This window comes from Staurois parvus, unplaced genomic scaffold (genome assembly GCF_062004578.1).
Source record: "Staurois parvus isolate SC_StPar_1 unplaced genomic scaffold, SC_StPar_1.0 ptg002686l, whole genome shotgun sequence".
Classification (NCBI taxonomy): domain Eukaryota; kingdom Metazoa; phylum Chordata; class Amphibia; order Anura; family Ranidae; genus Staurois; species Staurois parvus.
This window is the reverse complement of record NW_028320482.1, coordinates 50,146-74,835: the sequence shown is the minus strand read 5'-3', so window position 1 is coordinate 74,835 and position 24,690 is coordinate 50,146. Positions and strand designations below refer to the sequence as shown.

General features: G+C 45.9%; 1 protein-coding gene and 1 long non-coding RNA gene across 2 annotated transcripts; both read right to left on the bottom strand.

Moving 5' to 3' along the window:
* Positions 1-1,394: 1,394 nt before the first annotated feature.
* On the bottom strand, positions 1,395-2,439 carry LOC149429865 (uncharacterized). The gene is made up of 3 exons (XR_016310074.1): positions 2,297-2,439; positions 2,002-2,208; positions 1,395-1,912 (listed from the first exon to the last, which is right to left on the bottom strand). It is a non-coding gene; the product is annotated as an uncharacterized LOC149429865 (long non-coding RNA).
* A 77-nt stretch (positions 2,440-2,516) lies between these two features.
* On the bottom strand, positions 2,517-11,834 carry LOC149429864 (gastrula zinc finger protein XlCGF53.1-like). The gene is made up of 3 exons (XM_089666332.1): positions 11,705-11,834; positions 4,363-4,491; positions 2,517-2,855 (listed from the first exon to the last, which is right to left on the bottom strand). Exons 2-3 carry the CDS (start codon positions 4,456-4,458, stop codon positions 2,625-2,627), a joined length of 327 nt encoding a protein of 108 aa, XP_089522458.1. The 5' UTR covers positions 4,459-4,491; positions 11,705-11,834; the 3' UTR covers positions 2,517-2,624.
* Between the last annotated feature and the right edge of the window lie 12,856 nt (positions 11,835-24,690).

Here is a 24,690-nt window from a genome sequence, read left to right as displayed (position 1 = left end):
CACACAGATACACTGACAGTCTGCATGAACCCTGCATGGCACCCATGATCTGCTGATCACAGCCGCAATGGTTTTCCGGCTCATAGTAAAAAAAAAGATTAAAAAAATAATAAATGCACATTATTTTACCTGCTAAATGATATGCAATTATTATTATTATTATTTTTTTTTACTTTTTACAAATGTGAACTTCTATAACTGAGACTGCACTCAGTGACTTGGGTCTGAGACTATACAGACATATCCCTCCACCCGGCACAGCCAGCAGACAACAGAGTAATGCAGGCCATAGATGGGTCGAAAATCGGCCGATTTTTCGGCCGAAAATAAAATCTGCCGATTTTCGGATCGTTAGTGGGTTAATTTGTTCGGCCATTTTTCAGTATTTTGCCATATTTTTTTTATCGGTAAAGTTGGAAAAAGATTGGCCGATTGGCAATTATGGGCAAATCGGTCGATCTTTTTACAGATAAAAAATCTGCGCATGAGCAGTGACCTGCAAGAGGAAGACAAAAAGAAGTAGAAGAAAATGAAGAAGAGGAAGAGGATGAAGAAGAGGATGAAGAAGAAGAGGAAGAGGATGAAGAAGAGGATGAAGAAGAAGAAGAAGAGGATGATGAAGAAGAAGAAGAGGATGATGAAGAAGAAGAATAGGATGAAGAAGAAGAAGAATAGGATGAAGAAGAAGAAGAATAGGATGAAGAAGAAGAAGAGGATGATGAAGAGGATGAAGAAGAAGAAGAGGATGATGAAGAGGATGAAGAAGAAGAAGAATAGGATGAAGAAGAAGAAGAAGAATAGGATGATGAAGAAGAGGAAGAAGAAGAAGAGGAGGAAGAAGAGGAGGAAGAAGAAGAGGATGAGGAGGAATAAGAAGAGGATGAGAAGGAAGAAGAAGAGGAAAAAGAAGAAGAGTATGAAGAAGAGGAAGAAGAAGAGGATGAAGAAGATGAAGAGGAGGAAGAAGAAGAGGATGAAGAATAGCATGAAGAAGATGAGGAAGAAGAAGAAGAAGAGGAAGAAGAACAGGAAGAAGAGGATGAAGAAGAGGAAGAGGATGAAGAAGAAGAGAATGAAGAAGAAGAATTCCAGTCTGGCAAAAAGTGTCCCTGCAGAGAGCTCCGCTATTTCTTTGACAGTTCTTTGACATTTATAGCGGCTGCAACATTGTATCTATTTGTTTCCGAATAAAAACATCTGTATCTGAAATGGATACAAATAGATACAATGTTGCAGCCGCTATAAATGTCAAAGAAATAGCGGAGCTCTCTGCAGGGACCTATTTTGCCGGCTGTAGATGTGATGAAAATCGGCCGATTTTTTTTACCATTCCTGGTAACGTCGGCCGCTTGAACGACCGATTTTTCATTTTTTTTAAAGAAAAATCGTCCGGTTTTCTTCCCATCTATTGCCTGTATAAGTGACTGTGGGAGAATTGTTCTGTCAGAGATCTTACTAAACCAAGCATGGGGAAGAAGATCCAAGACTCACACCCCAGGTGCCTAGGTCTAGTAACACTTAAGGTGAAAATCAACATTTTGCTGCCAGCTGAACCCCAGAACCTCCATAAATCCAGTCTAGATACATAAATTGTGTCTGCAGCACAGAGAAGGAAGATTATCCGAGAGAAATCCAGGAATACAGGACGGGGAACACAGCTCAGGAAAGTGACCAGGGGATTACAGGCTGATATCACCCAGTCCCCGCCCTACTCTGGACCAATCAGTGAGCAGTATGGGTGGAGGAATGGATTTAGTGTTCATGACCCACCTGTGCTGATCTCTGTAGGAGTGTCCTCCTCTATAAATGTCCCCGTTATTCCATCCTCCTCCATAGACTGCTGATCATCCCTCACATACGCCTCTTCTTCTTCTGCTTTAACATCAACTTTAGGATCTCTCAGGATTCCACTCTGAATATATAATAAAAATGCCATCAATGGTAACAATGCAGATAATGTACAGATCCTAATGATACTATCAGTGATTGTTCCTCATCTACCTGATGAGGGTGAGGGATGGTGTGACCTTCCTGTGTGGAATCCCGGGAATACAGAGGACGGGGACATCTCTCTGGTGGGTTCCTGGTATTAGGTGGCTCCATCATATCCTTGTGTCCTTCTGAGAACTCCTCCATCACTCCATACTCCTCATCCTCCTCTTTGTACTCTTCTTTAACAACAATATTATAATCCCCGAGGTTTCCACTCTGAATATATAATAAAATGACATCAATTGTAACAATGCAGATAATGTACAGATCCTAATGATACTATCAGTGATTGTTCCTCATCTACCTGATGATGGTGAGGGATGGTGTGATCTTCCTGTGTGGAATCCCGGGAATACAGAGGACGGGGACATCTCTCTGGTGGGTTCCCATGACTGGATCCATCTGTAGGAAACACACACACTGACTGAATCCATTGTTTCTATGTGTTTATCAGATGATGGGGGATCTAGGTGGATCCTCCGTACTGCTCTCTCCTTTACAATAAAGTCTCCTCTTACCCGGTGATGTGAGGGGCGGCTGATTGTCCATCATGACGTCCTTGTAGAGATCCTTGTGTCCTTCTAAATACTCCCACTCCTCCATGGAGAAATAGACAGTGACACCCTGACACCTTATAGGAACCTGACACACACAATGATACAGTCACCATCCAGACACATCCCTTGTCTGTTACTGGAGAATGTCCCAGAATTCCCGGCACCGCTCACCTCTCCTGTCAGCAGCTCCATCATCTTCTTGGTGACTTCTAGAATCTTCTGCATGTTGTGTCTCTCAGGGTTTAGGGAGTCACATGGAGGCACTGTGATGGTCATATGATCACCTGACTTCAGAAGAGGAAATCTCTGTATTGAGGAACCAATAGGAATATCATGTTAGACTCCCAGAATCCTCCTCACCTCTCCGGTCAGGTCTGTGTTTTATTAATAGAGATAAGTGATGTCATGTGACCTCCCAGAATCCTCCTCACCTCTCCGGTCAGGTCTGTCTTTTATTAATAGAGATAAGAGTGATGTCATGTGACCTCCCAGAATCCTCCTCACCTCTCCGGTCAGGTCTGTGTTTTATTAACCTCCCTGGCGGTCTGATTATATCAGTATTTCTGTGCTGAAAGCGGTACTTTTTTTGCATGGAAATATGTAGTTTTTTATTGTAGGTCTATAATTTTTAGGAATAACTCACTGAAATCTGTCAGAACAAGAGTCTAGTAAACATCCCGGGTATAATAAAATTTGAAACACAAAATCATAAATTATAATATAATAAATAATCATAAAAAATAATAATATAATAATACATTTAATTCAATAATATAATCAAACCAAAAACACTGAAATGTGAAATAGAGCGCCAAGTTTGCACATCACTGAGCAAAGTCGCAGAATCGTTTTCAGTGTCTGATGAGGAATTTCCCCCACGAATCATTATCACTCGATTCTGCAAGTGGTTCTGATTTACTATCGCTGTTCTCTAGCCACTCTAAAACCGCTTTTGACCTAAAGGGACGCTTTTTGGACGCCATGGACGTTTCTCAGTTTCCAGGCAGAAAGAACAGTAAAAATGCAGGCAGGGCGCCGGACAAAGCACTCGGGACAAAATGTATGTGAAATGGTTTGATACAGGAATGTTATACTATGTGATTTTAATGTATTTAGCGAATGTCACTTTTTAAAATTTTCACATTTCCTGCCGTTCTGTCCCCCATATGTCCCGACGCTCACAGGGACCGGAACCTGGAAGACAGATGCCGGCATTGGCCAGTGGAGATGGCCGGGGATGCTGCAGGGTGCTGCACATCGCGGGAGCGCAGGACAAGGTAAGTGATTGAGGGAATCCCAGAGCAATGCTGCAGTGTATTCCCGAGTGTAGCTCGGGGGTTACTGCTTTTGGCACTGATAATTAACCCCGAGCTACACTCGGGAATACTGCCAGGGGGGTTAATAGAGATAGGAGAGATGTCATGTGACCTTCCAGAATCCTCCTCACCTCTCCGGGTCAGGTCTGTGTTTTATTACTAGAGATAAGAGTGATGCCATGTGACCTCCCAGAATCCTCCTCACCTCTCCAGTCAGGTATGTGTTTTATTAATAGAGATAAGAGTGATGTCATGTGACCTCCCAGAATCCTCCTCACCTCTCCAGTCAGGTCTGTGTTTTATTAATAGAGATAAGAGTGATGTCATGTGACCTCCCAGAATCCTCCTCAACTCTCCGGTCAGGTCTGTGTTTTATTAATAGAGATAGTAGTGATGTCATGTGACCTCCCAGAATCCTCCTCACCTCTCCGGTCAGGTCTGTGTTTTATTACTAGAGATAGGAGTGATGTCATGTGACCTCCCAGAATCCTCCTCACCTCTCCGGTCAGCAGGTAGATGATCTCCAGGGTGAGGTTTAGTATCTTCTCAGTCATGTCACTCCGGTCCTCCTGAATCCTCATTGGTGCCATCATGTGATCTATACAGGTCTCCTTGTAGACGGATAACTTTGGGAAATGAAAGTAAGAATGATTTGGATGGTATTGGTCACACAATAATAGGATGTGGATGTGAGGGGGGAATAGAAGGGTTGATGGACATTTCAGGACTACTGCCCCCATGGGAAGACATTTAGTTTGGACGGCTTAGTGTTTGACACACTTGAAACCATGAAATCAGTAAATTTATTTTCTTGGTTTAGTCTGCTTTGTTTCTATAGTAATTTTAATTAGATCTGCAGACAAGGAATGATAAATACGATCCTTCCTATGACTTGTTTGCTCTGAGGCAGTGCTGTGAGGTCAATATCGGGTCATCATGATGTCCAGGAAGAGGAAATTGCTGACTTTTGCCAGATTTTCTGCCCAATAAGGATAATTGCCAGAACTCCGTCTGTAAGGCTCCAATCTCTGGCAGCCTGTTGACTGACAGGAGTGATGTCACTGTCACTCTCTTCAGCAAGAGAAGGGATTGAATTGGGTAGCAGGAGGATGGTGCTGGTGGAGAAGAGAGCTGTGGGGGAGGAGTCTGTTCTCCTTCCTCCAATAGCAGCCCAGTGTAGGTAGGAGAAAGGCAGAAAGGTGGAGGTTTTTGCTCTGAAGCACTGTCCTTATTCATTTCACTTGGTATCTTGGAAAATGTTTATGTGACCAGTTAGATGGTAAGAAGGTGAAGGTTGTCTTCCTTTCCTGGCAGGAGTTCTATAAGGAGGTCTGAAAAGTAAGTGAAGGAGGGAGGACCATCATAGACCAAGAGCCCCCCTCCTTACCTTACAGTCTCCCTGAGTCCTACAGCCTCCTGTTCCCTCAGCACCCTGCTGCCTGCCAACCCTATCAAGGACCCAGAGACTTTTAGCTACACTACTCCCTTAGAGACCCCAAAGTCCTTCATCTTAAGAGACCCCTCAGCTCCTCTACTTCCCTCAGATCCCTCTGTATTTTCCTCCCTCTGACACCAATGATGGAACATATTCTTCATGGCCGGCTGGTGAATGCTTTCATCCTCCTGACCAGCAATGTAAGGGGCTCTATGCTCCATACTCCTGACCCCGGCACTCCATCATTGTGTTGGCTGCATAGTGTAATGATTGCCCATTGGCTGCCTGTGTAGTGTCATCATTGCCCTTTGTAGGCCATGTATGGTCAGGATGGTCCTTGTCTTGTCTATTTATTGTCAGTGCTGTTTGTTTAGAGGACCATAAAATTAGAATTTAAAGCAGAACTCCGGGCATTAACTGTTTCACTTATTTTTAAAGCTGCTTTCCTACCTTCTTAAAATATGAAGTCCATTTTCAGGTTGGCTCTGTAGTTTGAGATATAGCAGGTGTGTTTTTTAAATTACAGGGTCATTTCCCTCTGTTTTCCATTTTGTAGGACCAGTGGCTGCTATTGTATTCCACCAGCCACTGGTCTTCACACATCCCCCGCTGGCATGGATCAGACCACAAGTCTCAGCCTCACGGATCCTCTCACTACAGGGATTGCATCACTGCCTGCTCGCTGTAGTTGGCGGATTAGTGAGTCTGAGACTAGCGGTCTGATCCCCCCACGGAGGCATTGTCCTTAGCATGACGGTTCAGGAGACTCCGCCCCTTCCCCCCCAATAGCTGCAGTATGGTCTGGGTCATAAAAGTTAGACTCACAAATTCCACTTGCGATAGGCACATCTTCAGCTCCCTGTGTACATCACCATTGCTGAGCTCCTCTATAGGCCGCCATCGAGGTGACACTTCAGTCTCCCATTTGCAGCTCCTCCAACCAAGTACACCATCTCCTAGCACACGTTCATCCCAGGCTGACAGGTATCCAAGCCTGCAGCGTGGGGGGAGGGGTGATCCAGGGCCATGGATAAGGGGGTACCACCAGTTTTCCTGTATGGGGCCCAGGCCAGCAGGGGGGCCCAGGAGGCTGGGTGAATCAGATGTTGGCAGGAAAGGTAAACAGGGCAATTACTGGAACCAATCCCCTGCATGGATCTCCCTGCAGTAGCTGAAAGATGGGTCCTCCTCCCCCCGGCTGGCTTTCAGACTCCCTCAAGACTTGGTTGTGGCCAGCTCAGTGGATTGCTGTAGGAAAGTCCTGGATTGTTTCTTGGATACACAGAATATAACTGGATATAACATTTATAGGTAAAGTTGATCCAGGGAATATCTGATTGCCTCTCGGGGGATCAGGAAGGAATTTTTTCCCCTGCAGGAGCAAATTGGATCATGCTTTGCTGGATTTTTTTGCCTTCCTCTGTATCAACTGTGGGTGTAGGATTATAACTTCTTTTTTTTTTAATGGTTGAACTGGATGGACTTGGTCTTTTTTTCAGCCAGACTAACTATGTACAGTTAGGTCCATATATATTTGGACACAGGCACAATTTTAGATTTTTTCAGGTATTGACCAGAACATATTCCAGCTATAGTTATATAATGGATATGGGCTGAAAGTGCACTCTCTTGGGTTTAATTTGAGGGTATGTACATCCAAATTGGAGAAAAGGTTTAGGAATTACAGCTCTTAAGAGTAGCCAAACCCCCTTTTTCAAGGGACCAAAAGTAATTGGACAATTGAATCAAAAGCTGTTTCATGGCCAGGTGTGGGCTACTCCATTATTTCTTCATAAATTAAGCAGTTGATTCTAAGTGTGGTATTTGCATTTGGAATCTATTGCTGTGAACCTACATCATGCGTTCAAAGGAGCTGTCCATGAAAGTGAAACAGGCCATTGCAAGGCTTCAAAAATGAAACAAATCCATCAGAGAGATCGCAGCAATATTAGGAGTGGCCAAATCAGCAGTTTGGTACATTCTGAGGAAAGAAGAATGCACTGGTGAGCTCAGCAACATAAAAAGACATGGAAGTCCATGGAAGACAACAGTGGTGGATGATAGCAGGATCCTTTCTATGGTCAAGAAAAACCCATTCACAACATCCAGACAAGTGAAGGACACTCTCCAGGAGGTGGGCGTATCATTGTCAAAGTCTACAATCAAGAGAAGACTTCACGAGAGCAAATACAGAGGGTTCACCACAAGGTGCAAACCAGTCATAAGCCTGAAGAATAGAAAAGGCAGATTAGACTTTGCCAAAAAAACACCTAAAACAGCCAGACCAGTTCTGGAAAAGCATTCTTTGGACGGATGACACTAAGATTAATCTGTACCAGAATGACGGGAAGAAAAAAGCGTGGAGAAGGCTTGGAACAGCTCATGATCCAAAGCACAAAACGTCCTCTGTAAAACATGGTGGAGGCAGTATGATGGCATGGGCATGCATGGCTTCCAGTGGCACTGGGTCATTGGTGTTTATTGATGATGTGACAGAAGCAGCCGGATGAATTCTTCAGTGTTTACAGATATACTGTCAGCCCAGATTCAGCCAAATGCAGCACTGCACAATACAGATGGACAATGATCCAAAACACACTGCAAAAGCAACCCAGGAGCTTTTGAAGGAAAAGAAGTGGAATAGTCTGCAATGGCCGAGTCAATCACTTGATCTCAACCCAATTGAGCATTTCACGTACTGAAGGCAAAACTAAAGAAAGATCCACAAACAAAGAAAAACTGAAGACAGCTGCAGTTAGAGCCTGGCAAAGCATCAGAAAGGAGGAAACCCAGTCTTTGGTCATGTCCATGGGTTCCAGACTTCAGGCAAAGCATCAGAAAGGAGGAAACCCAGTCTTTGGTCATGTCCATGGGTTCCAGACTTCAGGCAAAGCATCAGAAAGGAGGAAACCCAGTCTTTGGTCATGTCCATGGGTTCCAGACTTCAGGCAAAGCATCAGAAAGGAGGAAACCCAGTCTTTGGTAATGTCCATGGGCTCCAGACTTCAGGCAAAGCATCAGAAAGGAGGAAACCCAGTCTTTGGTAATGTCCATGGGCTCCAGACTTCAGGCAAAGCATCAGAAAGGAGGAAACCCAGTCTTTGGTAACGTCCATGGGCTCCAGACTTCAGGCAAAGCATCAGAGAAGAGGAAATTCAGTCTTTGGTAATGTCCATGGGTTCCAGACTTTAGGCAAAGCATCAGAGAAGAGGAAATTCAGTCTTTGGTCAGGTCCATGGGTTCCAGACTTCAGGCAGTCATTGCCAGTAAAGGATTCTCACAAAATATTACAAATGAACATTTTATTTATGATTATATTCAATTGACCAATTATATTTGAGCCCCTGAAAATGGAGGGACTGTGTATAAAAATGGTTGTAGTTCCTAAAAATCTGTACTTGGTATTTATGTTCAACCCCTTGAATTAAAGCTGAAAGTCTGCACTTCAAATTCATTTGGATTATTTCATTTTAATGTATTCTGGTGGCATACAGAGCCAAAAGTATGAAAATTATGCCTGTGTCCAAATATATATGGACCTAACTGTAACTATGCTGCAGAGAGAAACATACAGGGGATTGGTCCCAGTAATTTACCAGCCCCTTCCATTCCTGAATGAACATGAGTGATTGGTACAGATCACTGTGTTCATTAATAACTGAAGCTGTGTTTTTTTGGGGGGATGGGGGGCCCTGTTAGGTTGGCTGTATGGGGCCCTGTGGTTTTGGGGGGGGCCCTGTGGTTTTGGGGGGGGCATGTCAGGTTGGCTGTAAGGGGCCCCATAATTTCTAACAACAGCCCTGGGGCGATCTCAGTAGAGCCGGAGAGAGGAGAAGCAGCAGAAGAGTGTGTGCTCAGCTAGTGCAGTTGCAATGGGAACCTGAAGTACCATCTTGACGGCGGCGTAGAGGAGCTCAACAACAGCGATAGACACTGTATTATTATTATTATACAGTATTTATAAAGCGCCAATAGTTCGCTCAGCGCTGTACATTACAAAGGGGGACAGAACAATAACAATACAATGCAAAACATGAGGGGATTGAGGGCCCTGCTCTTTCGAGTTTACAATCTAGGAGGGAGGGGATGGTGGTACAGGAGGAGATAGCTGTGGGGGATGGAGTGGTAGGAAGAGTGGAGGAGGTCGGCAAGTTAGCAGGGGGTGGGGTAGGCTTCCCTGAAGAGGTTGGGTTTCAGGGTGCGCCTAAAGGAGAGGAGAGTAGGTGATAATCTGATTGGTTGGGGCAGGGAGTTCCAGAGGATGGGTGACACCCTGGAGAAGTCCTGGAGGCGGGCATGGGAGGAGGAGACCAGGGAACTAGATAGAAGGAGGTCTTGTGAGGAGCAGAGTGTGCGTACTGGGTGGTACTTGGATATTAGGTCGGTGATGTAGTTCGGGGCAGTATGGTGGACGGCTTTGTACGTCAGTGTTAGGATTTTGAATTTGATCCGTTGGGCAATCGGAAGCCAGTGGAGGGATTGGCAGAGGGGGGTGGCGGAGATGGAGCGGTTGGAAAGGTGAATGAGTCTGGCAGCCGTATTCAGGATCGACTGAAGCGGGGATCGCCAGCGGCGAGGCAGGCCAGTGAGGAGGGAGTTGCAGTAGTCGAGTCGTGATATGATGAGGGAGTGGATGAGCTGTTTAGTGGTTTCTGGGGTTAGGAACGTGCGGATTTTGGCGATGTTGCGGAGGTGGAGTCTGCACGAGTTTGTTAAAGATTGGACTTGGGGCTGGAAGGATAGGTTGGAGTCCAGAATGACACCAAGTACTCTGGCCTGCGGGGCAGGTTTGATTGTGGCGTTGTTGGATGTGATGGAGAAGTCAATGGGGGGTGGAGTCCTGGCTGGGGGGGAAGACAAGAAACTCGGTTTTGGAGAGGTTCAGTTTAAGGAAGTGGAGCGACATCCAGTCAGATATGTCGCTCAGTAGGTGTGTGATTCGGGTGGAGACCGAGGGGGTGAGGTGGGGGGTTGAGAGATAGATTTGTCTGTCGTCGGCATAGAGGTGGTAGTTGAAGCCGTGAGAGTGTATGAGTTGGCCAAGGGAGGAGGTGTAGATGGAGAAGAGAAGGGGCCCGAGGACAGAGCCTTGAGGGACCCCAACAGAGAGGGGGAGTGAGGGGGAGGTGGTAGCATTATAGGTAATGCTGAAGGAGCGTTGTGACAGGTAGGATGAGAACCAGGAGAGAGCAGAATCTCTGAGGCCGAGGGAGTATAGTTTTTTGAGGAGGAGGGGGTGGTCGACTGTGTCGAAGGCCGCGGAGAGGTCAAGGAGTAGGAGCACTGAATAGTGGCCATTAGCTTTGGCGGTTAGCAGGTCGTTGGAGAGTTTGAGTAGGGCAGTTTCGGTGGAGTGTAGGGGACGGAAGCCGGACTGTAGGGGATTGAGGAGGTTGTTGTTGTTGAGGTGAGAGCTTAGGCGGGTGTAGACTAGGCGCTCCAGGAGTTTAGATGTAAATGGGAGCAGGGAGATGGGTCTGAGGTTGTTCGGGTCATTGGGGTCCAGGGAGGGCTTTTTAAGTATGGGGGTGATGTGTGCATGTTTCAGAGGGGAGGGGAAAGTGCCGGAGGAGAGGGAGAGATTGAAGATGTGGGTGAGGGAGCGTAGGATGGAGGGGGAAGGAGGTCGTAGGAGTTGTGAGGGGATAGGGTCGAGGGGGCAGGTGGTGAGTAAACATGCGAGTAAACTGACAGCAGCCGCTGTTCTAAAACCGGAAAACCTGAAGGAGGAAACAAGTTTTATTCATCCCGTCCTTTATGTCTTTGAGGCTGGAGAATGTGGGGGCGTAATTTGCTGTAAAGGTGCAAGGGCCACAGCATACCTGCCCACATTCACTACAGTTCCCTTTGCCTGATGGGAACTGTAGTTTGCAATAAGTTTAGAGTGAGTGGATGATGTGCCGTCTCCCTGCATTCATGCCGCCGCCTCCTCCTCGGCTTGGCTCAAGCTGTCATGTTTTTGAATCAGTCATGAATTTTCCACCTGACTTTTCTCCATAACGGAGAGGATTTTACCTACTAACCGTATAATGTTTCATGTAGGTCAGTTTACTGATCGATCGTTTTTTGTGGGCATCCCGGAGTTCTTTAAGTGGGGGAATGTTGTGCCCCTGAAGGGGTTAATCTGGGTTCCCACACTATATATGTGTGTATCATCATCTGCTGGAGATAAAAGACGTCACAGTGACTATGGAGGAAGAGGACAGACATGACTATGGAAGAAGAGGACGAACATGACTATGGAGGAAGAGGACAGACATGACTATGGAGAAAGAGGACGAATGTGACTATGGAGGAAGAGGACGAACGTGACTATGGAGGAAGAGGATGGACATGACTATGGAGGAAGAGGACGGACATGACGGGGGGTTACTGGGTGTAAATAGAACATAACATCTTATTACCTCCTCTGCTGCCACTTCCAACAATGTCTCCGATCTGCTTCCTGTCTGTACCTGACATCACTTCCTGTCTGTACCTGACATCACTTCCTGTATTCCATAGAGACTTCCTGTCTGGGTAGAAGTGAGATCCCCACCTTGTGGAGCTCAGAGGAACTGCAGCCCCGAGAAGCGTCTGGTAGTGTGACCCCGGCCTTGTGCTGTGTGTGTATGGACTGTAGATCCTTATAGAGGGATCACCTCCACTCCCACCAAGGGGGACAGAAATATATGACTGCCTAGTCCAGCCTTTCTCAGCCAGGGGTCCTCCAAAGGTTTCTAGGGGTTCCTTCAGCAATGAACAATTTCTGTCTCTTAGTAACAACTGACATCAATGATCTGTAAGGGGGGCAGTCTTCTCACTGATGATGATGTAAGAAGGTCCTTCTCCCACTGATATAAGGGGGTCCTTCTCCCATTGGTCACCAATATAAGGGACCCCTACACTGACCACTGATATAAGGGGATCCTTCTCCCATTTGTCACCAATGTAAGGGACCACTACACTGACCACTGATATAAGGGGGTCCTTCTCCCAGTGGTCACCAATGTAAGGGGCCACTACACTGACCCCTGATATAAGGAGGTCCTTCTCCCACTGGTCACCAATGTAAGGGACCACTATACTGACCACTGATATAAGGTGAGTCAGGAAAACCCTTGTTCTTTTAAATTTTTCCAGATTGCAACACAAGTCAGATGTAATTCTGACAGCATGGAATGGATTCCACACTACCCTCGGGGACAATACACCAGGACTGCATCTCCTATAATAAACAACCTTTTAGCCGCATTCCAAACAATCCCTATCATTAGACTGATGGAACACAGCAGAACCTCGTAACTCATCAGCAGTTAGAGCAGTCTTGTGACTTCTATCAGTGTTCAGCTGGTAGGAGGAGTTTTCTTTCTGCTCTAGGAAGATGCAGAACCCCTGACCTCTGTGCTGTTCTCATATTTGTTATTTAACTGTGCATTGTATCACCAATTCTTATTTCACCACGTTTGTTTCTATATCTTGATCTGTTGCTGCCATCTGCTGGCCAGAATTTGCATGCTGCATGCCTCTGTTCTTGCTAGTAAAGTTTTTTCTCTGCTGGGTGTGGTTTTAGGCAAGCCTTGGTTCTGGTCACTTCCTGAAGCCATTTTATGTGCTTTATAGCTGTGTGACAGGACATTCAATACCCTGGGCTTGTGAAGGCATCAGTTTTTGACCAGCAGTTAGCCTCAGGAAAGATATCACAGGACAGCATCAATACCTCTACTACCTTACAGTATTGTATCACTGTTTGTCACTGTATTTGGATCAAATAAACCCACGCTGATTTCATTCCCGTGTATACGTTTGGATCCATCTAACCTGAGCATCTGCCGGTCCGGTCTGCTCCACTGCTTGGATACGAAGGTAGGAAGTTACACAGCCATTATCAGATATACCTTCATTCGCCTTCATGTGGGGACAGAACAGTCAAAAACTGCCTTAAAGTCCATACCTCGCTACAGATTCCCTCAGAGTCCAGTACCACACTCAGGAATCTCCCTAGCAACAGGCCCACTTGCAGCAAATCTGCCCGGCTACAGTGCATGTTCCACAAGCCTATGCGGATGCACTGCACATACGCAGTATCTATACTCTCACCTGGAAGTCCTCCACAACTCGCCAAGCCATTCCTAACGTCCTATATTAACCTTTGCTCGCATAATAGAAGTACTGTTTATGCACGCTCCTTACACTGCCGTGGCCCGCAAAACCCCGCAATTCACTCTAAACATCTTAGAAATTTTGTCAAGGTGCCCTATGGGAGCCGTGCTGCGATTTTCAGCGCCCAATTCAAAAGTTTATTTTCTTAAAGAGACAGCGCACCTTAAGTCAAAATGGCCGAAAAGGACTTTGCACAGTTCCCCAGTGATGAAATAAAGCAAATGCAACCTGATACTGATCATTATGAAGGGCAGGGAACAGAATCCACACTTCCAGCAGAACAAGTCGTGAGACCAAGACGCTCTCTCAAACCGACGGTAAAGGTCATTGAAAACTATCACACCACGAAAGATGAGCTATGGGACAACCTGGAGGAGCAATGGGAACGAGTTTCCTCCCTCATGTCCGGACTTAAATCCTCCTCAGGTGATGCCACAAGCTTACAAGTTGCCATCGGGCGGCTGGACACAGCTCAAGAAAGATACAAGAGACTGTCCACAAGGTATATAACCTTTCTAAAAGACTCTAATATCGATGAAGCCCTATCAGAACTGAGCAAGGCAGAATCAATAGACAGACAAAGAGACGTCATGGTGCTGGATGTTAAAGGTAAAGCGGAACTCTGTATCTCGCATTTGCAAGAAACTAAATCACACAGATCAAATTCATCTAAACATTCCTCTCGGTCATACAGATCATCGTGCTCAAGAAGCTCAGCCTTGAGCGACAGATTACTAGAGGCCCGCATAAACGCAGAGCAATCCAAAGCGAGACGCTCCTTCACAGAAAAGGAAGCTCTTGCAAGGGCAGAGGCAGAGGCCAAGAGGGCAGAAGTGGAGGCAGAGGCCAAGAGGGCAGAGGCTCGACTAAAGATTTTCGAATCAGAGATGCAGGAGGAAATTGCATTAGCTAAAGTAAGACTACTTGAGCATGCATTGAGCCAAGGTCTTGATCCAGTCTGCTCGCCACCACCGGAGATAGATGATCCAGTTGATCGCACCAGTGACTATGTACTGAATCAGTTATCTGTGCCACCCCCAGTTTGCAGTACCGTCCAAGCCGACAACACTGAAACCTCCAAGTCAGCTCTACCTGCGGTACCAGTGCTTCCCACAGCACCCGAGCAACCTAATAACCGTTACCCGGATGTGCCCTCTCAAGGACAGTTGTTACAGCAAGATCGCTATCAGGCGTTTTCTGGCCTACCTCCACAGCTCAAGCAGCAGTCATCACAATCCACAGAGGCTAAACGAAAGCTGCAGCTACATCATTCTACCCAGAAGCATCTCATCCCTTCACGCCAGGCAGCCCATACGCCCCAGGGGCATCACAAGTCGTCATGGCAACAAGCAGTGAGAAATCAGATATGTCTGAGTTTGCCAGGTTTATGGTGAGCAGAGAGCTAATCAACACCAGTCTCTCAAAATTTGATGACCGTGCAGAGAGCTACAGAGCTTGGAAGGCAACCTTCAAGGCCGCCATCGCTAACCTCAACCTAACCGCAGAGCAGGAGTTTGACCTCTTGATCAAATGGCTGGGCCCAGGCTCCACAAATCTTGTCAAGAGCCTCAGAACTGTCTACGTGGGAAAAGCAGAAGCAGGTCTAGCTGCCGCCTGGCAGAGACTCGAACGTACCTTTAGCAGTGCAGAAGCAATAGAGAAGGCCCTATTCAAGAGACTGCAGAATGTTCCAAGGATCAATCTCAAAGATGTCCAGAAGCTTCAGGATTTAAGTGATCTGCTCATGGAACTGGAGCTTGCCAAGGGTGATCCTCGTCTGTCCGGGCTGTGCTACCTGGATACAGCTCATGGAGTGAACCCGATTGTCGTGAAGCTACCATACAGTCTGCAAGAAAAGTGGGCGGCATTAGTCTCAAGGTACAAAAGAGAGCATGACTTCACCTTTCCCCCATTTATTCACTTCTGTAGGTTTATCAATGAACAGTCCCAGATGAGGAATGACCCCAGCCTCGACTTCCTGGAGTTCAACACTACAGCTTCAGCAACATCATCATCAAGATATGAAAGCATCATGCATAAACACAGAGACTTCAAGAGCAGCGTGAGTGTTAGAAAGACTAACCTACCATCTCCTGTAGTACCCATGGGTAAACAGTACACTACCTCATCAGGAGATAAGACCTTCAATCGTGAATGTCCCATTCATAAAAAACCACACTCTCTGAACAAATGTAGAGGGTTTAGATTCAAAACCATACTGGAGCGCAAGAAAATCCTCACAAAGCTTGGGGTATGTTTCAGATGCTGCGCTTCATTGGAGCACATGGCTAAGGACTGTAAATCTGTCATCAAGTGTGAGGAGTGTCATAGTGAAAGACATGCCTCAGCTATGCACCCAATCCCACTCTCCAGAGATTCACCCACTGCCGTCACCACCAGTCCTGCTCCAAGTCATGGCGGGGAGCCACAGAATTACGCTAATGCAGCCACCGCTGTTTCCTGCTCATGCTTGGACGTATGTGGGGAGGACCAGTGTGAGAAATGTTGTGCCCGAATATGCCTAATCAAGGTCTACCCAGAGGGACTACCAGAAAAGGCAGTAAAAATGTATGCCATCATCGACGACCAAAGCAACCGGTCCCTAGCAGGTCCTAATTTCTTTGAAGCCTTTGGAATAAAGGGACCATTCGAACCCTATACCTTAAACACCTGCTCGGGCCGCATAGAGACTAGCGGCAGAAGGGCACAAGGATTCATCGCTTCTCTTGTCAGTGGGGATACGGAAATACCCTTACCGACGCTGATCGAATGTGATCAAATACCCAACCATAGGGATGAGATTCCTACCCCAGAAGCTGCATTTCACCAACCTCACCTAAGGCACCTAGCCAACGTTATCCCACCTATGGACATCAACGCCGAGATTCTACTCCTGCTCGGCAGAGACAATCTAAGGGTACACAAGGTGCGTCAACAGTGTAATGGTCCTGACTATGCACCATACGCCCAGAGACTGGACTTGGGATGGGTAATCATAGGAAATGTATGCTTAGATCAACCAGAAATCGACTCCTTCAAAACGTACGTGCGTGCAAATGGACGCACAACTTGCATTAAGCCGTGTCCTCGTCACTATGAGGTGAAAGAGAAGTCTCCAGGCCTCATACAACCACCTGACGTCATTACTCCCCTCTTTGCCGACAACTTGGGTAGATCAGTCTTTCATACAACCAAGGACGACGATAAAGTAGCCTTGTCAGTAGAGGACAGAGAATTTGTCAAGATAATGGACAGTGAGTTCTTTAAAGATAAAACCAATCACTGGGTTTCTCAATTACCCTTCCGAGCTACCAGGGTAAGACTCCCGAACAACCGGGAACAAGCTCTGTCTAGATTTAACTCTCTTCAGGGTACCATGAACAGCAAGCCTGAAATGAGAGAACACATCGTTGCCTTTATGGATAAAATATTCCGTAACAACCATGCAGAACCAGCTCCATCCTTAAGGAAGAACGACGAGTGCTGGTACTTACCTTCATTCGGAGTATATCATGCCACTAGACCTATGTCTGTAGGTTCCTTTACTAACTCTACTTGGCTTACAGGTCCGGAGTTTCTGCTAGGACAGGCGGACGAATGTGTACAGGAAGTTTTCAGCATCCAGGATCCGGATAATGATCCAGAAATCCGTGCTGAAGTTAGTGCATTGGTCACTGGAACAAAGCAAATCTCCAGCCTCGGTTGCCAGCGCTTTGAACGTTTCTTCAGTTGGATGAGACTCGTCAGGACTATCGCAAGGTTAGTGCACATTGCGAAATGTTATCACAATACTCACGAAGATAAGGATTGTCACGGTTGGCACGTCTGCCATAAACCCTTCTCTGCGGAGAACATCTCTCATAGTGAGTCCCTTATAATAGGTTACGTCCAAGAAGGGGAATTCAATGTAGAATGGAAGTGCTTGTACAACAAACAGCAGATTCCAATAAAAAGTCCTCTTGCCAACTTAAATCCAGTTATTGACAGTTTTGGCTTGCTCAGAGCTGGTGGTCGTTTCAATCAAGCCCACCTAAGAGTTGCAGAACAAAATCCTCTCATCATTCCCAGCAAACACCATATCACCGTCTTGCTGATCCGACACTACCACAAAAAGACTGAACACCAGGGCAGGCAAATCACTGAGGGCAAGTTACGGTCTGCTGGCCTTTGGATTATAGGTATGAAAAGACGTGTGGCCCAAGTATTGCATGACTGTGTTCACTGTCGCAAAGCTAGAGGAAAACAACTACACCAACAAATGGCTGATTTGACTGTGGACAGACTATGTACAGAGCCGCCTTTCACCTACATTGGCCTAGACGTCTTTGGGCCATGGATGGTGTCCGCACGCAGGACCCGTGGCGGTCACGCAAACAGTAAGCGTTGGGCTGTACTATTTACTTGCATGAGTGTGCGAGCCATTCACTTAGAGGTCATAGAATCCATGGACACATCCAGCCTTATTAATGCCTTAAGACGGTTCTTCGCAATCAGAGGACCAGTGAAACAGTTGAGGTCTGACCGTGGAAGCAACTTCTTTGGAGCCTGTAGAGAACTGAACATAGACACCAAATCCATTCAAGATCACTTGGCGGAAAAGGGTTGCACCTGGATTTTCAATCCTCCTCATAGTTCCCACATGGGGGGCTCCTGGGAGAGAATGATCGGGATCTCACGCAACATCTTGAATTCTATGTTGATGGATGTAAACTCTTCAAGACTCACACATGAGACTCTAGTCACCCTTCTCACTGAAGTTTCAGCCATCATCAATTCTAGACCCCTCGTGCCAGTATCTATGGATCCTGAAACACCAGCCGTACTGACTCCAGCTATCCTACTTACCAAAAAAACTGAGATTACGCTAATGCCTAGTGGAGAATTTACTCATGCGAATATCTACCAAAAACACTGGAAACGTGTACAATACCTAGCTGATTACTTCTGGAACAGGTGGCGAAAGGAGTATCTCAATATTCTTCAAGGAAGAAGAAAGTGGCAACACCACAAACCAAACCTAAAAGAAGGTGACCTCGTGTTAATGAAGGAGCAACATACCGTACGGATTGACTGGCCTATGGGACTAATTACAAAGGTTCTTCCTAGCAAGGATGGCAAGGTCCGTAAAGTGGAGTTGAAGATCTTCAGAAAGGGTGAGCTTAAAATGATCACAAGGCCAATTAACTAACTCATTTTGATACTACCCATCGAGAACATTCCTGCTGGGTGAACTCTCCTGAACTTGAACTTTGTGGATCTTCTCTATTCCAACTCGGAATCTACTATATTGTTATGTTTATTGCATTCTAACATGTTCTTTGTTACAGGTTGTTCTATATTTTATGGACATTTGTCATAGTGAAATCCTTTATGGAATTTCAGACGGGAGTGTGCTGTTCCCCTCATATTTGTTATTTATTTGTTATTCCCGTGTATACTTTTGGATCCATCTAACTTGAGCATCTGCCGGTCCGGTCTGCTCCACTGCTTGGATACGAAGGTAGGAAGTTACACAGCCATTATCAGATATACCTTCATTCGCCTTCATGTGGGGACAGAACAACCTCTGCCTGGACAGTGCTGATTGGCCCTGTGCTGATCACATGCATCTCCCAAGAAAAAAAAACCCTCTCTAGCAATACACACCAAACTGAGCATGTGCAGAAGGGCTTCGGATTCAGTCTGTCTTATCAGCATGGACATTCGAACAAGAGGAGGGGCAGAGAAGGATATTTACACAATGCATTGGATTAACCCCTTAGGTTCCACAGTGAGTATAACAAGCATGCTTTACTGCATATACAGACTGATTGTACTGTTGTGGGTTTAGTAACATTTTAACCTTGCTACAGGTGATTGCCAGCTATTACTTTGTAAAACTGTGAACTATTAAATTCAGTGCAATGTGTGAAACAAAACTTAAATAATAGTAGAAACCTCGCTGGTGCTATAGAGCCCATCAGTGCAGCCTCATCAGGTCCCATCTATGCAGCCTCATCAGCGCACATCAGTGAAGCAAAAAAAAAAAACATTTGCTACATTTTGTAACAAAGAAAAACTTTTTGCAACATTTTCAGCCTTTTTTTATTTGTTTAGCAAAAAATAAGAAACTCAATGGGGATTAAATACCACCAAAGAAAGCTCTATTTGTGTGAAATAAATGATAAAAATGTCATATGGGTACAATGTTGCATGACCACACAATTGTCATTCAAAGTGCGACAGCGCTGAAAGCTGAAAATTGGCGAGGGCAGAAAGGGGGAAAAAGTGCCCGGTATAGAAGGGGTTAATTCCCAGCATTATATTAGAAGGTACTGGAGTTGGGTTAGGCGCATTCCATCTCCTCGGTGAAATAGGCATCTAATACCCGTCATATCTGTATTCATTCAAAAGGTAATTTCATACTGGATGATAATACCCTGGTGACCAGAATGTGACAAAATCCTTGTATCTTCCAGCTTCATCCATCACTAAGGAGATGGGGGAACGTATGTTCCTCATGGTCGAGACAAGTGGTGGACAGGAGGGGCGGCTGCCTGGGGCACAGTACTATACGTACGGGGAAATTTCCAAGGCTGACAGGAGTAGTGACAACGGCATGACTACTCCTGTCAGCCCTGTGCTGTGGGCTGAGGGGATAGAGCCGGGACACGGTGCAGGCTGTGTTCTCACTCCCCACCTCCTTCCTGCTAGTGCAGTTCTGCTGTATTTCTAAGCAGGTGGTGATGTTCACAGACACACAGGATCTGTACTAGCAGGAAGTAGGTGAGGGAGACAGAAGTGGACAGCCATCAACAGCAGCATGCGACCAGTTTTCAAACTGAGCTGTACAGAGATTTTGACAAGCAAGTGACTGCTGGGCATTGGACCCCATGAACGTGCACATAATGAATGGGGGTGGGGGATTGCAGTTTTGCATCTTTGCCCCGGGTCATGGATTACCTTGTCCCAGCACTGATGTTCCTTCATCTCCTCTGTGAGCAGCTCAGCAATCTGCCATCGGTGGAATGGGAGAGGTGGGGAACAGTGGGTGCTGGCAAGGGGATGCTCCGCAGCACCACCCAGATCACTTTTACAGGAAAGCCAATGGCTAGCTCTAACAAACAATACCAGTGTCAACTGCAGTCATGATCCGGATTTAACCATTTGCTGCCTGGTATATATATATATATATATATATATATATATATACACACTATATTGCCAAAAGTATTGGTCGGCCTGCCTTTCCTCACACATGAACTTTAATGGCCTCCCAGTCTTAGTCCGTAAGGTTCAATATTGAGTTGGCCCCGCCCTTTGCAGCTATAACAGCTTCAACTCTTCTGGGAAGGCCGTCCACAAGGTTTAGGAGGGTGTCTATGGGAAGGTTTGACCATTCTTCCAGAAGCACATTTGTCAGGTCAGGCACTGATGTCGGGGGAGGAGGCCTGGCTCACAGTCTCCGCTCTAATTCACCCCAAGGGTGTTCTATGGGGTTGAGGTAAGGACTCTGTGCAGGCCAGTCAAGTTCCTCCACCCCAAACTGGCTCTTCCATGTCTTTATGGACCTTGCTTTGTGCACTGGTGTGCAGTCATGTTGGGACAGGAAGGGGCCATCCCCAAACTCCCAACTAAGTTAGGAGCATGACATTGTCCAAAATGTCTTGGTATGCTGACACCTTAAGAGTTCCCTTCACTGGAACTAGGGGGCCAAGCCCAACCCCTGAACAACAACCCCATACCATAATCCCCTCTCCACCAAACTTTACACTTGGCACAATGCAGTCAGCAAGTACCGTTCTCCTGGCAACCACCAAACCCAGAAATGTCTTTCGGATTACCAGACAGAAGCGTGATTGGTCACTCCAGAGAACACGCCTCCACTGCTCTAGAGTCCAGTGGCGGCGTGCTTTATACCACTGCATCTGACACTTTGCATTGCACTTGGTGATGTAAGGCTTGGATGCAGTTGTTCGGCCATGGAAACCCATTCCATGAAGCTCTCTACACACTGTTGTTGTGCTAATCTGAAGGCCACACCAAGTTTGGAGATCTTTAGCGATTGACTGCAGACAGTTGGTGACTTCTGTGCACTGTGTGCTTCAGCATGCGCTGACCCCGCTCTGTCATGTGATGTGGCCTACCACTTGGTGGCTGAGTTGCTGTTGTTCCCAGCTGTAGCAATCATACATACAGAGATGGACACGGTCAACCATCTTGCTCAAGACCCTCCATCTTGTATCTCTCTCTTCCTCCAATCCCCCTCCTCAGGAATGTGGTCTGTGTGTGTATGCTGAGTTCAAAAGGCATCAGGCCACAGCTGGAGTGCTTCATGGTTATAAACCCAAATTAGCTGGTGCCCGGGTGTCTGTTAGCTTTTCAATCTGAGATAATCGTAAAACCATAAACCAGTCCTTCACTGGGCTTAAAAACAGCCGTAAAACAGACCTCACATTTAAAACCCACTTTTCCATATAATTTTATATCTTAAGGTAGGAAATAAATACATAAACATAAAGCATATATTCGGATAGCTCAGTTTAATGCGAGTCGTCTGATATCTTACACCCTTAGTGGAAGTCTACAGGAGAGCAGAAAGCCATATAGTTCTAGCTGGAATAGTCAAATACGGCATGTTTGATATCTAGACATTCAGCAGATGATTCTGCATATTAATCTACCCATGGATAGAATGTTACATGTACCTAGGGAAGGTTATTGCCCTGGTATAACTTGTGAGGGATTTTGATTCTAGCCTGAGTCCCCCGCCTACAACTCCCCTCCCCAAATGAGGCAATTGGTCCTCTGCTTCAAGGAGACACCCTGCTGAGTTCTTATAAAAAGGCTGTTATGCTTGGAGCAGTGACTTGAAGTTGAAGAAATCTCCCTTTTAACATCGTAACCAACTTGGGAGAACGTCACCCTTTTGCTCTGAAACTTGATCTGCTTAACCCAGGACGTTTGGCAAGTACTCTACCTCTCTAAAACTTATTTCTGTTATCTCTTTGCTGTGTTAGTGCTCTCTGTATTTATATATATATATATATATATATATATTGGCTACATCTTTTTCTATAAATACTTTATTGCACCCTTTTGACCTTTTTAGTAATAAATCCTATTATCTGAAAAGTGTTGAACTGTTTCTAAAGATCTTTAATGCAAACTCAGAATCCCTATCTCTGAAGAGCACTACTGTGTGTTGTAAACCTCTATATACCTCTGCCTGCGGTGACAGTGGTATACAGATGATTATTCAAACATCATAGCGTTATTGCTAATATTGGCGAGTTTCCTCCTTTTCTCTACAAAAAGGCGGTGGTGGCAGTGTGAAGGGTTAATTGCGTAATTAACCTGACCCAGTAACAATCGCTCTCAGGCTGCCGGTACATAGATTGTGGTCCATTAGCTGGAAAATCTTTGTGCAGGGTGTATCTAAGTGTGGCATTGTTACACACGTGACAGCACGGTTTTAGATTGGCTAGTCCTTCGGTCACGAGTTGGTGAGAAGGGCTGGGGGTCTGACTCCGCAATTGTCACACCAGTTGCTTCCACTTTGTTATAATCCCACTAACAGTTGAGCGTGGAATATTTAGTAGCCAGGAAATATCACGGATGGACTTATTGCACAGGTGACCACCTATCACGGGACCATGCTTGGAGTCACTGAGCTCCTGAGAGCGACCCATTCTTTCACCAATGTTTGTAGAAACACTCTGTATGCCTATGGGCTTGATTTTATATACCTGTGACCATGGAGGGGATTGGAACACCTGGATCACATGATTTGGAGGGCGGGGACAATACTTTTGGCAATATAGTGTATCTGTGTGTTAGTGGTGAGACAACATTGTCTGGGGGGTGGTAAAGGTTGTGTGTATCATTAACTCTTTTTGTACTGGACTTATTGCAGTTTTACAAATGATTTTAAACTTGTCTCTTACATACATTTTTAAAGGAGGACTTTTAAATCCCCAAGGCTGGGACAGCTGGGAATCCGGAGCATCTGTCACTGAGGTATAAATCCCCACACTCCCTTCTCTCCCACTCTTTGATCAGCATGGGATCTCTGCAGGAAGGTTTCCCACACCGCTCCTGTGTGAACTCGGACTATGACAAGCCTGGGTTCACACAGGAGCAGTGGGGAAACCACATGTGATTTGGATAGGAATTGCATTCCTGTTCATATCGCATGCTATTCTTTGCGGTGCAGTTTTCTTCCATACATTTTGTATGGACACAAATCGTACCACAAGGTATCATTTTTGGCATACCTCCCAAATGTCCCTGATTTGGAACAAAGTCCCTCTGTCCCCCTTTCCTCCTCATTTGTCCATCATTTTGATCTGATATATATACAGTGCATCCAGAAAGTATTCCCAGCTTAAATTTGCCACAGTTTGTTATGTTACAGCCTTATTCCAAAATGGATTAAATTTTTTTCCTCAACATTCTACAAACAATACTTCATAATGACAACGTGAAAAAAAGTTTGCGTTGAAATCTTTTGCAATTTATTAAAAATAAACAATGTACATAAGTATTCCCCCTCAATCATAAGTAATCATAAGTATTCCCCCACATCATACTCAAGTCGTTTTGAGTATGATGCTACAAGCTCGGCACACCTATTTTTGGGCAATGTCTCCCATTCTTCTTTGCAGGACCTCTCAAGCTCCATCAGGTTGGATGGGGAGCATCGGTGCACATCCATTTTCAGATCTCTCCAGAGATGTTCAATTGGGTTCAAGTCTGGGCTCTGGCTGGGCCACTCCGGGACATTCACAGAGTTGGCCTGTAGCCACTCCTTTGTTATGTGGGCTGTGTGCTTAGGGTCGTTGTCCTGCTGAAAGATGAACCGTTGCCCCAGTCTAAGGTCCAGAGCGCTCTGGAACAGGTTTTCATCATGGATGTCTCTGTACATTGCTGGATTCATCTTTCCTTCGATCCTGACTAGTCTCCCAGTTCCTGCCGCTGAAAAACATCCCCACAGCATGATGCTGCCACCACCATGCTTCACTGTAGGGATGGTATTGGCCAGGTTGTGAGCGGTGCCTGGTTTCCTCCAGATATAATCCTTGGCATTCAGGCCAAAGAGTTGAATCTTTGTTTCATCAGACCAGAGAGTTTTGTTTCTCATGGTCTGAGAGTCCCTCAGGTGCCTTTTGGCAAGCTGCAGGTGGGCTGCAATTTGCCTTTTACTGAGGAATGGCTTCTGTCTGGCCACTCTACCATACAGGCCTGATTGGTGGAGTGCTGCAAAGGT